Here is a 17,875-nt window from a genome sequence, read left to right as displayed (position 1 = left end):
ACAATGTCAGAAATTCTCCAAATTTAAATATTTTCAAAAATAAGCTGAAGGAGGTTTTGTTCTAATTTATTATATTTTAGTTTAAATTTATATATCATATAAATTTTGTTTTCTATCAATGTAATGTAAATAATTAAGTCTGTATTTGAGTAAGTTTCTGTAAAAAAGTGTATGTTTTATGCATGTATTGTATTTATGTCCACGGCCCCAAGAAAGAACAACCTTTGGGTTGATTTGGGCCCTCCGTGGTTAAATAAAGTTGTAACTGAATCTAAACCCTAACCCTAACTCAAGCTCTGCCGAAATTCCAAGATTTAGGCATACCATCTATTCTAGCAGGGACATATAAAAATGTTGATGACACACAATACAACAGGCACTAAATTTTGCACTTATTTCTGACACTTATTTCTGGGTCGAACTTGGTAATTTTATAATAAAAGGTAATAGATTAGATCACTTAGCAGTGAATTCAGACGTAAAAATGACGTTACAAAACGTTCATACACAACCACATGAAAAATAAATCTGGGAACATGTCGGGAGACCTGGTAAGAGATAAAGACATTTTAGAAAATACATACCATAAGTTTATAAAGAGTTTAACTTCAACATTATACTATTTTTTGCTCACCTGGAACGATTTCGTTGTGATACCGGAAGTACTTTAAAAAGCACAAAGGTAATACAGTATTACAAAAAAGAGGATTGCTTAATCAATAATCATGATAATTACTCCTTAATCGCTAAATTTATGTCCCTTCAAAATATTTAGGCATATGCTCTTAGCTTAAGGGATCTAGAATGAGCGTTTATGGCGTTTCGACAGTATTTTTTGTTGGACATGAGAGCACCTCAGACGTATCGAATTGCATTCTGAATATGAAGCATGTCTTTCTGATATCAAATAATTTTCATTTTTGAAATTCACGATACACATTTATGACAAATTATTAAAATTTGATATTTTTCAAATTGTTGATATATAACAGTCCTGGAAGTAAATTTTATAAATCTAATGATATATTCTTAAAGTGTATGTAGCTGGGAGGAAAAGTCGACGATCAATTGAAAATTTTGACCTTTTATATTGAAGATATGAATTTTTTTTGGTGTTTTGGGAAAAAATCCATATCTTCAATATGAAAGGTCAAAATTTTCAATTGATCGTCGGCTTTTCATCCCACCTACATACACTTTAAGTATAAATCATCAGATTTATAAAGTTTACTTCAAGTACTGTTAAATATCAAAAATATCAATTTTAATGATTTGCCATAAAAATGTATTACATTGCAATTTCAAAAAATCAAAATTATTTGATATCAGAAGGACATTCTTCGTATTCAGAATGCAATTCGATATGTCTGATGTGCTCTAATGTCCCACAATAAATACTGTCCAAACGTTCATACCCATTCCCTTAAGAGAACCTTTTTTGAAACTTTTGTTTCATTTTATTTTACTTATGGTTGTGCCTTTCTAGCTTCATTTTATCCAGACTTAGTGGCTTCAATCGTTGTCTGTTATAGTGATGTATGTAAACGAGTCATGATAGATTTCCCCATTTACTTGAATTGCAATATACACCACCAGACTCTCGTCCGGTTCTACATAGACGTCGTCAACGATACTCAGGCTAACTGTAGCATCAGTCTCGGCAGGGGTAAAATATACGGGCTCGGACTGAAAAAGAGTATAGTCATCACTGGATGTCGCTGTATAATCTGCTGTGTTCACAACTGGAACAAAATAATAATTGTAAATGTCATTTAATATTCGTTATATTTGGCCATTTTTGTTATTGGGATTGAGATCGAATCTCCAACCAAACATTTGTTGATGTGCACCTTATATTTCATGATTTCAAATAACATTTAGAAATTAACTTTATTATATAATCTGAAAAATAAACTTTGTTTCAAGGATTAAGCAGATAAATAAAAAGTATGCTACACTACAGAATATTTTAGGTAATGAAAAGTAATTTCTAGATCATCAAATGTCTTTAACAATCATGTTTTGTAAATATTAATGGATTATAGGTACACATTCATTATTATTATACATGTTTTGTGTGTCGAGGGCATTCTAATGTCGTCAGATGTTCGAAATGTTTAGGTAAGGGCACACCATTGGATATCCAGGTGGCATGGAGTTTGGGTTGGGTTGAATATCCCATCGACTTCGGCGGTAAGTTAATCTATTTCCAATTTTAAATACATGTATACGAGTGAGTGCAGTATAGTCATATATGCGCCATTTTGGGCGAATTTGAGGTCTGTTTTATGGATTAAGAAAATGACAGTAAATGCGCTCAATTTAAGCTTTCTAACAGGTCTGAAAAGATATAAATTAGTTTTCAATAAGATAAATAAGATCACAATCTCCATTGTGATTTTCAATGTTAGTGCAACCATTTTTCACCAAAATCTGAAAATTCTTTTAAAAGAATTTTTTGCAAACATATTAACTACTTTTAACCGAATTTCTATAGCATTACAAGATCACATCCCGCCAGCCACGTACATCCAGGCTAATATGTATACGACGCATGGTACTCCCATAAATATCCCCCGACTGGGTGCATTTCACCCCCGACTAGGTGATTTTCCCCGACTGATTGCCAAAAGTGGGGGCATGGCCCCCATTAACGCAAGCCACTGTTCTTGAACACTGAATTTGTAATTTTGTTCAAAATTGATCGATTTGTGTGGAAAATATTTTGCAAATTAATATAAAACATTTCGAAATTTTTGTTTACGTCTGACAAGTGGGCGATTTTTTTTTACAACACTTCCATGCCCCTGAAAATCTAATGGTTCGCCTCTAATCTGTACTTGGAACAACTTTCCCTCTTAACATGAAAGTTACTTTGAAGTCTGTAGGACTAAGGAAAATGGTCTGCTAACATTTGGTACTTGATCACAGCAATATCTAGTTTTATAATCTCTATAGCTCAGCGCGAAATTTGGTTTGATAATTACTATCAATGGGTGTTTTTTTTTTTCAAACTCACCAACTACTCCTGCGTTTGAACAGTCCGGTAAACATGTCCTTGTAATAGTGATGGCAATAGTGCCGTCTGCTTCACCAACTACATATCCTCCGGCAGGCACAACGATGGAAAATGGTTTTGCGTCTGTTCAGGAAATAAAATAATGCTTTAGCTATTCGCCGTAGAAATAGTGATGTAATAGGATAAATTACCATAGCGATAGGTGAAACAATTTTTGACTGTACTGCTCTAAGCTATAAGTAGGCTGCACTCATCACTGTGTATGTGGGCAATCGTATATTGAACACATTACCGCTCTTTTCGAAGACATTAATCGCACAGAAAAAACCGCAGTAATTTACAGCGCGCTACGCACAGGCACAACGCCTAAACGTTGATCCACAAGCATCAGCACACTTTACAGGATGTCGCTGACCACAACGCCCCACATCATGCCATAAACCATTAAATAAAAATAAGTACAGGGACTTGCAGCTAAGAAGCGCACACCCTAGACATTCCACAATAGACCTTCGCAGCCAGGATCAGCTCCCCGAGTTTCGTACGGGTTACAACGAGACATTAGCAGTAAGTTCCTTGTCCAGGGGAATTTCAACCTCTCGCACTATAGCCGAACGCCTTATCGATTGAGCTGACATATAAAAATTTCCATAGAATTACGGTCCAGGTCTATGATGCATATTCTTTGTTTGTTTGTTTGTTTGTTTATTGGTTTGTTTGTTTTAATTCCTCTTTTGCCCGGGTTACTCATATAGTGGACGTTTAATAGTATCCTTTGTTCTTCCACGAGGCCCAGGGGCCCGGGGTCACATTAGAATATACATCAAAATAATTTAACAAAATATTCAAATACATAGGATACATACATATTTAAGCATACAGTCAGCCCACTCTGAAGTACAAAGTACCGACAAGGACGCACGCATTGTACCGACTTTAAAGACACGCATACCTGCAGCAGAGACGCAGCATTGCACACTGTTTACGCGATGTATACGCGTGCATTGCCACTTTGCTTCTCTCTCTCTCTCTCTCTCTCTCTCTCTCTCACTCTCTCTCTCCCTCTCTCTCTCTCTCTCTCTCTCTCTCTCTCTCTCTCTCTCTCTCTCTCTCTCTCTCTTGCTCCATTTTGTTCTTCATTCTCTTGATGATGATCTTCAGAAGCACTTTACTTGCATGACAAATCAGGCTGATGGTCCGGTGATTGGCACAGTTGCAATAAAAATTTTTTTATAGCAAGTAAACAATAAAACTTTTGAAAAAATGAGCATTTTTTTAGCTAAAAATTGTCATTTTCGAGCCCTAAAACAAGCATTTTATGCCAACCTTTGATTTTCAAGAGGTCATAGGTCAACAACTTGATATTAGGAAGTTGCCGTGATTCACTTTTTTGATGTTCACATTCATATCAATACATTGGTATACTTTTAATTTTTCCCATGTAAAATTCACCTACTTGAACAAAATCACGGAAATAATACATTTTCCCTCAAATATTTTGTCAAAATTTAAAGATGGAATTTTGTTGTGAACAAATATAGAATATAAACGTGACATGTATTCTCCACATCAAATATGAAATTTATACTTTATTTACTTCAAAGTTATACCTGTTTTAATAATTGACATTTTTGGTAAAAAAAAAGGTAAAATAATCACAAAAACTGCATTTTTCAACCCAAATATCTTCCACATCACTTTTTAAGGTTAAATACCACTAATAGGCCTGGGCGATACATTGAAATACGATGAGGAACTATTTGTTTTCATGGCATTCGAAAAGACTGCATTAAAATCGCTGAAATTGATCAAGTTATATAGCAAAAAAGTACTTTTTAGAGTTTGATGCTTCAAAATGGTACATTTTCTCTCATTATATGACATTTTTGATGTAATAGTACCAAAATTCATACGCACGGCTTCGGTTTTTAGTAAATAGTCGCCCTATCATATTGTAACTTTCAGCTTCGAGGGCGCACTGTCATTTTAAGGTGTTTACGGTTCAGTGCGTTAAAACAAGAAAAGTCTCAGGTCAACCTATGTTGAATTTTTGATCATTTGGCATCTAAATCATATAGTTTCACCTGATATTGGTGGCATTGAACTGTGAGAGTTCTGAATATGAGAAAATTCCACCCGAAATTAGGCATTTTCCCATTGAAACACGTGTAATACATAATTAGGTATAGGATAATGGCCAAGGATTAGAACGTGAGTATATAAGAATGGCCGCGGGCCGAAGGCCCCAAGGCCATTCTTATCCACTCACGTTCTAATCCGCGGCCATTAACCGACTTAATACACACCTATGACGTCGCGCTATTGTTTTATCGCTCCATTATTTTCAACGAATGGAGTGTTATATAGAAATAGGTTGCTCATTTACAAATTGATCAATTGCTGATTGATACCGTAATAATAACAATGGTTTTGCAGGTGCGATTGAAAAATACATTGACTAGTCAGCTTTACGTAAAATTTCTATAGAATTACTCATCACGATCCAGGTGTTTAGTACAAATCATCCGTAACCACCTTCTTGAATTATAAAGATTTAAAATGTTTGTTACATGAATTGAATAAACGTAGCTCATTCAAGTGATTAGACCAACAATTAGTTCTTTATGCCCACTTCTTTAACTATTGAAGTAGTTGCGTTTAGGTTTCTATTTTGCATAATAAGGAAAATTGGCAAAGTGGTCATAGGTTCATATTATGAAAGGTTCAATTGCGGATCATTACAGCAGGGTACGTCAATAAAGCTAGACCTGCGCTATATATCTGAGCAATGATACTCTTCTCTGTGAATCGAGCGTTCGATTTTGGAACAACCATGCAGTTATGGACAATATTTTTATCTTCGTTGGATTTGGATAATTGTTCCGAGGATATATATATCGTTGATTCGCAGCATTTCTTTGGAACGGAGGACTTAAATCAGGCATGATTCTACGATTAGCCGAAGAAAGGTACGAGAATTGTAAATGTGCAAACTTTTATTTGTTTTATTTGGTTGGCCTTATTACAACCCATTTTACCAGGCCTACATGTCACTAAACTTCGGCGGCAAAAACAAAATAAAAACAAAAATAAAAAAACTTCGCCGCCCTCGCCGCGAAATAAAAGCCCTGACCTCAACTTCCAGTCCCCCTCCCGAAATCAAACGGAGCGCCCCTTACATTTATCAGATAGGCCTACTGATCGATGTAAGTAAATATCCAAGCATCACCAAAATACCATCAGATTAAACATCAGATGATTAAAGACATATCAAAATTAAACAAAAAATAGACATAGTGTGACTTTTATCATCAGTAAACATGTGCAAATCAAACTATAAAATAAGCAAATGTATAGGCCTAAATGCATTGATACAGAATGTATATATGTAGCAATGTTTCACAAATAACAAATTATACATAGGGTCTAATCGACTGAAAACGCATACAAAATATAAAGAAGAAGAAAAAAAGAAAAACTAAACAAAGTTTAATAGAAAAAGAACAGAAAAAAGCCGAATGTAAATATTCAAATACTAAAATTATGTTATAATAAACATTCAACTTGTTTAACTTAATTGAGCGTCGAAAGTAAGGTCGATAATTTTAAGTATACACTGAAAATAAAAATGTTTAGGTTTCTGTAACCCTTTGTAAACACGCCAATGTTATTAAAAACTGAAAATAGTTGGTATCCACATTTTCAAGAAATTACTGGTATTTTCAGACTCCTGCATTATTACAAATCCAAAATAAAACCTAACACTTTCCATTTTCAAATAATCGCACTCTAAAGTTTAAACTTAAACACGTCAAAGTGTTATAAACACTAACGATATAACATTTTTTAAACACCATGTTTAAATTTTAAACATTGTTAGTGTTTAGAGTTTAATAGTCCTCAAACGTTCGAAATTTGTAGTTACAACAACTGGGTTGGCCCTATTATATGTATTACAAACCATTTTACCTTCATGTCTATGAGGGCAACAAAAAACCCACCAACAACCCCCCCCTCCAAACAAAAAGACAACTTCGGCGCGAAATAAAAGCTCCGACCTAAACTTCCAGCCCCATGGAGTATCCGTAACATTATAATATTTAATTATCGGATAGGCCTACTGATTAGAAGTAATATTCAAACATGCCAAAATACCGTCATATGAAACAAAAAATATACGAAAGACAAATAAAAATCATACAGAAAATACATGTGTGGCTCACGCATGCAATATGAATTTTAAAAAATAGACCTACTGTGGCTTTTATCATTATTAAACATGCCCAAAAGCAAACAATTAAAAAATAAACAGATGCATAGGCCTAAATGCATTAATTTGATACAGAATGTAGAATGTGTATTATGTATAGCAATGTTGCCCAAATAACAAATTATATGTAGGGCCTAAACCACTGAAAACGTTATATAGTAACATGTTTAACTTCTCTTTTTAACCTTAAATTGAGAGTGGAAAGAAATGTCCCAAATAATACCAAATGAAGCCTAAAATAAGCATTTTCCAAAGTGAGGGTAAAAATACATCTTGCATAATAAGTATAACTTGGCCAACAGTTTAACCTGCCCGTTTTGATCTTGCCTTGCTTTTCACAGATTGCATTGTAAATTTATGTTTAAGGGCTCGGATAGCGACGTTTTCACGTATCTTTGTGGCATCTGAGAGCACATCAGACACATCGAATTGCATTTTGAATACGAGGAATGTCCTTCAGATATCAAATAATTTTGATTTTTTTTAATTTGCGATGTAATTTTAATACACATTTTATGGCAAATTATTAAAATATTTAATTAAATTTTTGTAATTTAACAGTACTCAAAGTAAATTGTATAAATCTAACGATGTGCACTTAAAAAGAGTATGAAGTTTGGGTGAACAGCATACGTCCATCATGTGAAAAATTTGACCTTCATTATTGAAGATAATAGCTCAAAACACTAAAAAATGTAGGTCTTTTGGAACAAAATATGTTTATGTTCAATATGAAAGGTCAAAATTGTCAATTGATGGTTGGCTTTTCATCCCAGCTACATACAGTGTAATTACATGTCATTAGATTTATAAAGTTTACTTCGAGGACTGTTAAATTTCAAAAATATGAAATTTTAATAATTTGCAATAAAATTTGTAGTATCGCGAATTTCACAAATTAAATCAAAATTATTTGATATCAGAAAGACATCGTATTCAGCATGAAATTCGATGTCTGATGTGAGGTCCCATAACAATACCGTGCAAATGTTGCAACCCGCTTCCTTAATAATGTATTAATCAAAATCATTGTCTTGTTGTTTTTCGTATCATTGTTTTATATGAATGAAGTGATGATAACAATATAGGCCTACTGCACTTTTCCCAAATACTTGCTTTTCGAAAGTGCAATTATTGTTATTAACACTACATTCGTAAATGCCAGTACTTTTCCCCTGGAAAGTATTTGCTTTTCAGAGAAAAGAGAAAGGCATTTACGAATGGCGTGTTATTGTGATCATCGCTCCATTCGTGGAAAATAATGGAGCGCTAAAACAATAGCGCGACGTCATAGGTGTGTATTAATGGTATTTAACCTTTAAATATGCCAGCCCGGTCAAATGAAAAGATCAGAGTGTGTAGATACATTTTAACACCATAAAAAGCTTTGTCCAATCTTCAAAATCACTAAAATTGACAAAAATAATGGTTGTAGACAGAGAGCGGAAAAGTGATGAGTTTGTGATAGATGGACAGCAGATTGAGGAGGTGAAGCAATTTGAATATCTGGGTTCAATGATTAACAACAGTGGTGACAGCACAACTGAAATTAAGAGAAGACTGGCTATTGCAAGGACAACTGTGCAGGGCATGTCAAGCATATGGAAAAGCAGAGGCCTATCCATTGACCTCAAGGTACGCCTACTTCGTGCAACTGTGTTTTCCATTGCCACTTATGGATGCGAGTCTTGGGCTATGACCAAGAATGATAGGAAAAGAGTAGATGCTTTTGAGATGTGGTGTTACAGGAGGCTTCTACGAGTGACATGGAAAGACAGGAGAACAAATTCCTGGATCCTCGACAAGATTGGTACTAGTCTAACCATCAGAAGCGGCATAATGGAGAGAAAGCTGAAGTACTTTGGCCATATTGTCAGGAAACATGGAGGTGTAGAAAAACAGATTTTGCAAGGGGCTATGGAAGGCAAACGAGGAAGAGGACGTCCACCAACATCTTGGACTAATGACGTGAAGCTGGTTTCTAACCAGGGAATGCAAGGTGCAACGCACTTGGCATCAGATCGAGTGAGATGGCGTACTCTTGTGAAGACCACAGCAGCGCTACACAGCGCCACCTGACACAGAGAGAGAGATGAATCACCTTGGTCTGGGGCGGACATTTTATAAATGAATTTAGAAGAGCAGCAACGACACCTCTTGCATTACATTCTAGATGTTAAATCTACATCATATGCAAAATTTGAGGAAAAATGAACGAGTCCATTTTATTTTATGGCCATTTGTTTATAACTGGTCTTTACATGTAGCCCTATGGAGAGAGTGCCCGTTGAGGGCGCTATAACCCCCATTTTAGGAACAAAAATGTGATTAAAAAAACCGGACTCGTGCAAATTTTCTAAAATTTTTAGAGTATGTAGTATGAACATGTAGAAATATAATCAAGTAGTTGCCGTACCTGCTCTTCTAATAAAATAAAATAAAAAGTCCTATACCTCAATGATAATGAAACATAGGTGGAATGTTCTCATATATGATGGATCAAGCAGGCTCCATAGTTATATTATATATGTGGTACATAACACAATGGTTTCAAAGTAAAAAAAATCAGGTCTATTAATGGCAAAAAATCCTGACGTTACGTTCATGTCGTCACAGATACGTTATCTAAATTCTACTCCCCTCGGAAAAAACGCTGTGATAAATGAAGCCAAATACCATACCAGACTTTAGTACATTGGGTGATGACTGATCAAGTATGGGTATTAAGTCGGTAAGTTTTTACACTTGCACGATTAAGACAAAAGTGTGAAAGGGCTTCACAGATACGTTACCACTGATACGTTACCACCAATGCGTACAAGTAATATTGCTCAAAAATAAAGTATTGTTGAAAAATCACCCATGTATTGTTTTGTGCTCTGAAACTATTAAAGTTTACGATTCTGAATGATTTTCATGAATTCTTCGTGGTTGGAATTTTGCAATTACCGAGACCAAACTTGATCGCTTTATCGGAGAATGAGCCAGAGCCATTTAAATGACGTCGCAATTTAGCCACATTAAGTTTATCAGCACATGCCTTCAGTGCCGAATTATTTCCAATGGTGTTCGCTAGAAGTCTAATGCTTATTGTTTGCGAACAGTGTGAGTGATTAATGCTAAAATTAAAAGAATCTTTTGAAATTTCTTATTCAAATTTATTGACTTGAACACATGTTATTTGCGGAGGTACAAAATATTTGCACAAACGATCTCAAAAAATGTTGTTACGCTCGTACTTGCACCAATCACTATTTTCTCCATCTATTACACAATTTAGTACAAGAAATATCTTCTCTGTCTGGTCTATAAGCTGCGCCGCCGCGAAAAACATTTCGTTGGAGGTCTAAAGAACTGATTTTTGTTACATACCATATGATAGGGACATGTGTCCTGAGCACGTGCCATATGTCAAACTTTTCCTCTGGTCATAAGGAACAAAAAAGTCAGTGGTCGCATATCTGTAGGATCATTGGTTAATGAGCTATAGTCACTTTTTTGTACTTTGTGCACTTAAGCCTCTTTTTGTTTACTTCTGGATATCGTTTTGAGTCAAATGATTTTTCATTTTAAAAGTTCTGATATATTTTTTCTAAACACGAAATAAAACAATTGACCGCGAGCCGACTTTACAGCCGTTTCGTGGTAGACGGTCACATATATTAATCGTTTATCCCTTTGGTCAACATCGAATTGGTTTGTGGCTGACTTCGCTTGGGACCAAATGGCATATGACCAAGTCAACTGTGGCCGAATTGGTTAGGGTCCGAATCGACCTGCTTCCATGCTGAATAGCAGAAAATGGCGAAAAATTACATACTTTTACAAGGCAAAAAGCAACTTTTCTAGGCATTCTTGTTGTCTACTATAAAGACCTAACTTTTGATATGGTTTGTATGTTTGAAGGTGCAAAATTAACAATATGGCGTCATCATCACGACACTCGCACTACGTGCTCTATAATTAGTCCATGACAAATATCGAATGATAGAATTCGCCATCTTCGTCCTTCAAAAATTTGAAGAATAAGCTAGAATTGAAGGCTGAAAACACGTAGGCTTATGTAGGCCTAAGTGTAATGATAAATGAACTACCACTACATACTGCAGTTACTGTCCGTTTTCCTATACACAATACACAGTGCTCTTTCCCATTGACGCGTGACCTCTACAAATAGCCCTACGTTAAAAGTATGGGGATATGACTAGTTAACGTCGCTGTGTGAAAAATAACCGGCCAATATTAAAAGTACTCTTCTAAAGTTCTAGAAAATATAGTTTTTAACATGTCCTAAATTTTTAGCTAATTTAGATGTTTGGAAATATTCGTACTTTGGTGTTTTAGTTAATGTTATAGGTAATAGTACATTGCCTAGTTAACGTCGCTGTGTGAAAAATAACCGGCCAATATTAAAAGTACTCTTCTAAAATTCTAGACAATATAGTTTTGTAACATGTCCTAAATTTTTAGCTAATTTAGGTGTTTGGAGAGGGTCGTACTTTTGTGTTTTAGGAAGGATATGTAAACGACAGATAACACCAAAAATATGAAGAAATTATTTCCAAACCGTGTTAAGTCAACAATCATTATGTTGCTCATTTTCAAGAATGCTGGTTTACAAAAAGCACGCCATTGTCTCATTTCGTGAACAATGGTACACATACCATTGTTTCCTTTCGTTTCCTTTATAATCGGTTACCCAACTGAAGCTATAATACAAACTTTATTGCGATATCGCACATGAAAACAGTCACATGTGCACAGCCAGAGAAGATCCGATTTAATCAGTTGAGCTGTTTCAATGAGTGGTATCTTGGTTTAATAGCTTTTAATGGGGTTAAGTCCTGCAAAGGTCGAGATGAATTCTACTGTAGACATGACTGCATCATGAAATGTTCCTGTCAGTGCTGCAGTGCAAAACTTCTTATGCAATTCCATCTTTAACATTATATTCAAATAATAATTACATTGTAAATTGGAACTGACACACATTTCTTTCAGGAATATCTTGTTTGATTCCATATCAAGTTGGATCGATATGAAAAGGTTAAAGGACTCGACCATGGTTCCAAATAGGGACGGCTGGTCATTATTCGATTTCCCTCATTATCCGTGTCTCAAAGAAACTTGTCATGAAAGAAAAAGCCGCTTGAAAAAAATGATGTTATTCGTACTATCAACTATAATTTTGGAGACGGTATAAAATCAAACATGTTGATATATAGCCAGGATTTTTTTTTTATGGGAGTGCTTATTTTGAAAAGGTGGACTTTTTCCAAGGGGGACAATTTGTGAAAAGTGGACTTTCTTCCCCAAATTTGGACAAAGCTTTACAAATCCACTTTTTTTGCAAATTTGGGGGGGGTGTGCGTCACACCCCTGGCTACGGCTCTGCATATAGGCATACATCATGTATTTATCAATGAGAGTGATGTAGAGCTTTCAGTTAAAATTTTTTGCCATATATATTACTTTTCCGAGTTCTCCTTTTCAAAAAATTCAGGTTTTTGTACATCTCATATAACATGTCACGCAGGAGGTCATACGTGCTGACCTTCATCTATTGTATTTGTTCATCTGTGTATGGAGAGGATTAACGCCATTAAAACTCCATCAGTATTAAGGCCGGCTTACACGATGCAATTTTCCATGCAATTGCCTGTTGCACAGACCTTGGAAAAAGATTGCTCCGTGTATTTTGGATTTGCAAGGAATTAATCCCCCAAGCATCAGGCAAATTAATTCCCCGAGCAACAGGCAAAAAGGTAGAGACCTGCTCTACTTAGTCCATACAGGACCAACGCAATATTTAGTACTATAATCAACGCCGTCAGGCGTTGGTCCTTATAGACGAATCCAAGTAGCCAAGTCATGGTCAGGATTTGGTCGGACATCTTTGGGTAGCCGCTAGCACCAACCTGGTGCTTTGAGCGTCCAATTGTGCAAATAAAAGCCGCCTAACACCTAGAGAAGATGCAAGGACGAGGAGGGTTAATAGAATAATAGCTAATAATATAATAATGGAGATAATTCCGCAGGTAATCCCGTCGCATCTATTCATACATATAGCCCTTTTGTTCGCAAGTACATCAATGCATAGATACCGCGTGTATTAATCCGATTATTATGTCACTTCAACAGCGAATAGACCATGCTGTGTGTTTTGTCGAAGGGAACTGTATTGTGTTATTCTTTTGTCTGCCTGTGTTTTCGCGGAAGGTGTAAAACGGGTGATGGAATGCAGTTTAAAATTTCCGCCAATGCCGAATCATTTCACATTTTGAGTGCATTGTAGCCGACGGCTACCCAACTAAAGGCTGCTAGTCAGGTGTAGGAATGCGTGTATTTGGATTCGTCTATAGATCCGACATATCCTCCCTTGGAAAGTCAAGGGAAATGTCAAACTGACTAACCACGCCTACTGACAGCTACTGACGATATTTAGCCAATCAGATTAGACTTGCCTTCCACCTGCCAACTACTAGCTTCCAGCTTTGGATCTAACACCACTATTGCGTAACAATATCGATAATCATGTCCATTCATCCATTCATTCAATTTATCTATGTCCTCTTCAATTGGGAAACTATTGAAGATTTTCCCCGGGACTTTTGATAATAGAGGTTATCCACTTCACTCATGTGTGACTTCTAACAAAAGGCACTGGTTCCCGCGTAGTATTCGTCATTCAAACTAATTCAATGCACGACCTCGGAGAACATGGATAACCTCTATTCCTGTCCCATATAAATCAATGAGCGTGTTTATAGTGAGCCAGATTATGCGGTATTTAGCTGGACTACCACGCAGTCTATATTTGTTTATGTTTTACTAACCATTGCAAATCTAGACTACGCGGTAGTTTAGCTAAATAACGGAAAGATTGTCTCACTATAAACACGCTCACTGGTTAAGAAGATACTTGGCGATTATTTGACCCGTGACTCGGGCTGAAATGTTCTTTTTCAAGTTCTTCACTTTGTAGGTTACGCACATTATACAGGGGGGGGGGGGGGTGGCCATTTGGGGGGGGGTGGCCATCGTTTCATTTTATCATTAGGCCTCAGTTATTATTATTTGTTTTACAATACTATAAAAATAGATGACGCCGCTATTTTGCATGCTTCGAATAAACTAGGAATTCAAGAAGTTACCCGCCAACAGACGAAGGGAATTTTTTATTTTACATGGACATGGTTTTCCGACAGGATATGGGAAGAGCTTTATTTTCCAGTCAGCGCAAATTTGTGTTAATTTTCTTTAAAATGTCGACATCGCCATAAAATGTAGTCATTTACTTGATTTGTAGTTTAGTCCAATTCTTATTAAAGTGAGGTAGGCCTATTCACTTTCTTTACTAACACAATATTTCAAGAGTTTGTTTCAAAAGGCATTAGTGCATAAGCTGCCTTGTGTAACATTTTGCTGGAATATTTTTACATTCTAAAGTTTAAATGACATTTAACGATTGGAATGGATATGTTTGCACATCTGGCTTATTCTCTTTCAATAATAGATTTGTCCCTAAAATTGTCAAATCCAAGGTTTTAAAATGGCTGCCATTGCACTTGATGCCTTTTTTTTTTCTTCTTCGCACGTGGGAAGTTAAAGGATTTGCAATTATTTGCCAAAATATTATTGTTATAACTATATATTCTACTACGCCAATGTTATTAGAGTGGCACGGTTACTGCTACTCAATATTTTCAAATAAAAAATCCCACAAAACAGTCTTTGGACTTAATGCCTTTTGGAACCAAACTCTTCATTTAATGATGTTCAAATTTTCTCCATTATTTTAGGACCCTGGAATAAGGCAAAAAAAGACCATCGCTTTATTCAATACATTTAATTTATGGGTAAAAATAGCATTTTTTGGTGATTTTTGTTCAGTTTTGACCAAAAGAACAAGTTTTTATATGGGAATTTTTTTGAAAATTGACATATACATCTTGCAAAGTTTGGATCAAAAACGTCAATCATAACATTTTTCTACGACCTATGGTTTTTGACCTATGACCCCTTGGAATTCATAAGTAGGCCTAAAACGGGTGTTTTTAGTGATTTTGGTGTGGGGGTACAAAATATTTTGGTGTATACAAAAAAGGATCCAAAAAAAGTGGTTCTAAAAGTTTAACATGTGTAGGGGGTCAAAAAAGTTTTGACATACCGTAATGGTTTGTAAGGAGGTTGTTCACCAGCAGGTCGCCTCCTCAACCTCTGTAATTTTGTGCTGTTTTATATGGTTTTTGTGGAGTATTGTTGGTATTCTGCTATGTACAAGTGTTTATTATAGACTGCTCCATCTACTGAGGATATTTATTTGAACTGGATCTGCTTTTGAAGTTAGAAATTGTCTTTTAAAGTTTCTAAAATTGGATGGACCTCAGCACTACCTAGACTACAGTATAGCATACAGTTACTGTGTTAACCCTTTCTGCACTGTACTAGAGCCACTTCAAACTCTACTCATGCTTGGTAAGCCAACTTTAATGGAAACATCAATTATTTAAAGTGACTGTTTACAAGAACTACAATAGTCATGCTGACCTGCTGGTTTCAAGTACTTGTAATTCTATTGACAGTTTCTTATGGTGGTCAATATGTACAAACAACAACATATGATGAACTATGGTGTCCTTTGACTCATATACAATATACTGTGCAATATGATCTGTGTTATGTTCATCCCAGATTTCCAACCCTTATACATCAGAGCATAACAACTTCTGGTTTTTTTTTTGAAAGCAAGTATTCCATACCACCATAACTCTGATGCTACTTTTCATCTCCGCCTCCTTGTTGCTGGTGATGTAAACCCTAACCCCGGACCTGACCAATGTCCATCACCATCCCAAACGTCGAACTTTGGCCATCGCATTACTTATGATCGTGACAAACTACTTGAATTCAAAGACTATGGAAAATCCACTCATATCAACCCTGATGTTTGGAAATGTCTTAGATCTTTAAAGATCAATTCCATGCCTGTAACTCATAGAGGAAAAGGTCCCAGGATAAGATTCCGCACAGATTCACCAAATGAAGTTGAGCCTGAAAATAACAACGTTAGCCAGGACACCGGGATCTCCACAAGGAAAGATGATAGAAACTGTAAAATAAACAATATTAAAATAAACAATATTGACTCTGACAATGTTTTAAAAACCTTTTCTAAGAAGGGTATTCACATTATCAATCTCAATGCCCGTTCTGTTTGTCCCAAAATGAGTGAATTAAAATTGATTGCATCCAATACGAGAGCCAAAATAATTACTGTCTGTGAAACATGGCTGGATGATTCAGTCACCGATAATGAAATCAACATTCCTAATTTCTCAGTTATCCGTAAGGACCGTAACAAAAATGACGGCGGTACCTGCATCTACATTCATTCTGATTTGGCATTTAATCCCAGGCCTGATTTAGACATTACCAAAATGGAAGCTATTTGGACTGAGATTTTGCTACCAAGATGCAAACCTTTTATTGTTGGTTCCTGTTACAGGCCTGAAAAGCATTCACAATTTATCAACAATCTTGAGAATGTCCTTTCAAAATTGCCTGCTGATTCTGAAGTGATTATTTTGGGTGATATGAACATGTGTGCTTTACGTAAAGACCGAGTATACACCAAATATGCTAACATGTTGCATTTGTTTGGACATAAACAACTTATTCATACCCCAACTAGAATCACCCCTACCACAAAGTCTGCTCTTGATCACATTATATGTAATTATGACAATGTAATCAGTCAATATGGTGTGGTAACAACTGGGTTAAGTGATCACTTTTTCACGTACTGTACAAGGAAGTCACCCAAAGCAACATTCAACGAGCATAAAAGAGTTAAAGTAAGATCTTTAAAGAATTACAGCAAGGAATCTTTTATTGATAAGTTGTCTGAAACCGACTGGTCTGAAATATTGTTATGTAACGATGTTGATAGAGCTTGGTCCATGTTTTGTAACATATTCTTGAACACTCTTGACTCTGTTGCTCCTCTAAGGGAAGTTCGGATTAAACAACGCTCTGAACCATGGATGACAAGTGAGATTATTGATAACATCAGAGAAAGAGATTGTTTGCTTGCAAAATTTAATAAAAACAAGCATATGTCTGAGTATTATAAAGAGTACTGTAAGTTACGTAATAAAGTTCAAAGAGAGATAAGATCTGCTAAACAACAGTACATGTTGCATAAGATTGAGGCAAATAAAAATGATTCTAAAAAGCTCTGGAAAAATCTCAAAGAGCTTGGGTACCAAAACAAAACAAAAGACTCTACCAATATGGTTTTAGATATTGATGGTAAAAAGTGTTTTGAGAACAAAGAAGTTGCTAATCATTTCAACAAATTCTTTACTGGAGTTGCTGCCAAACTTGTTGGTGAGCTACCTGAGCCAAGTGGTCTTTATGATGTTAATTCCAACAGGTTCCAAAGCTATTACAGTCATATCAGGAATGGATCCTTTGATCTCCATGAGGTCAGTGAGACCTTTGTCTATGATGAGCTAACCAATCTTAACATCGATAAAAGCACTGGCTTAGATGGCTTGCCGGCTCGTTTTCTGAAAGATGCT

At 35.8% G+C, this 17,875-nt stretch overlaps 1 protein-coding gene across 1 annotated transcript in view; it reads right to left on the bottom strand.

Annotated features, from left to right (window-relative positions):
- Nucleotides 1-1,512: 1,512 nt before the first annotated feature.
- The window catches only part of LOC140145073 (uncharacterized), a 49,192-nt gene continuing 32,829 nt past the window's right edge, over nucleotides 1,513-17,875 (bottom strand). The window contains exons 2-3 of the mRNA XM_072166859.1: nucleotides 3,020-3,142; nucleotides 1,513-1,742 (exon numbers count right to left, since the gene is read on the bottom strand). Coding sequence (XP_072022960.1) covers nucleotides 1,513-1,742; nucleotides 3,020-3,142 — 353 coding nt within the window. The remainder of the gene's footprint in view (nucleotides 1,743-3,019; nucleotides 3,143-17,875) is intronic.

Source organism: Amphiura filiformis, unplaced genomic scaffold (genome assembly GCF_039555335.1).
Source record: "Amphiura filiformis unplaced genomic scaffold, Afil_fr2py scaffold_127, whole genome shotgun sequence".
In the NCBI taxonomy this organism is placed as follows: domain Eukaryota; kingdom Metazoa; phylum Echinodermata; class Ophiuroidea; order Amphilepidida; family Amphiuridae; genus Amphiura; species Amphiura filiformis.
The sequence above is the reverse complement of the archived record's forward strand: the minus strand, read 5'-3'. Positions and strand labels throughout refer to the sequence as shown.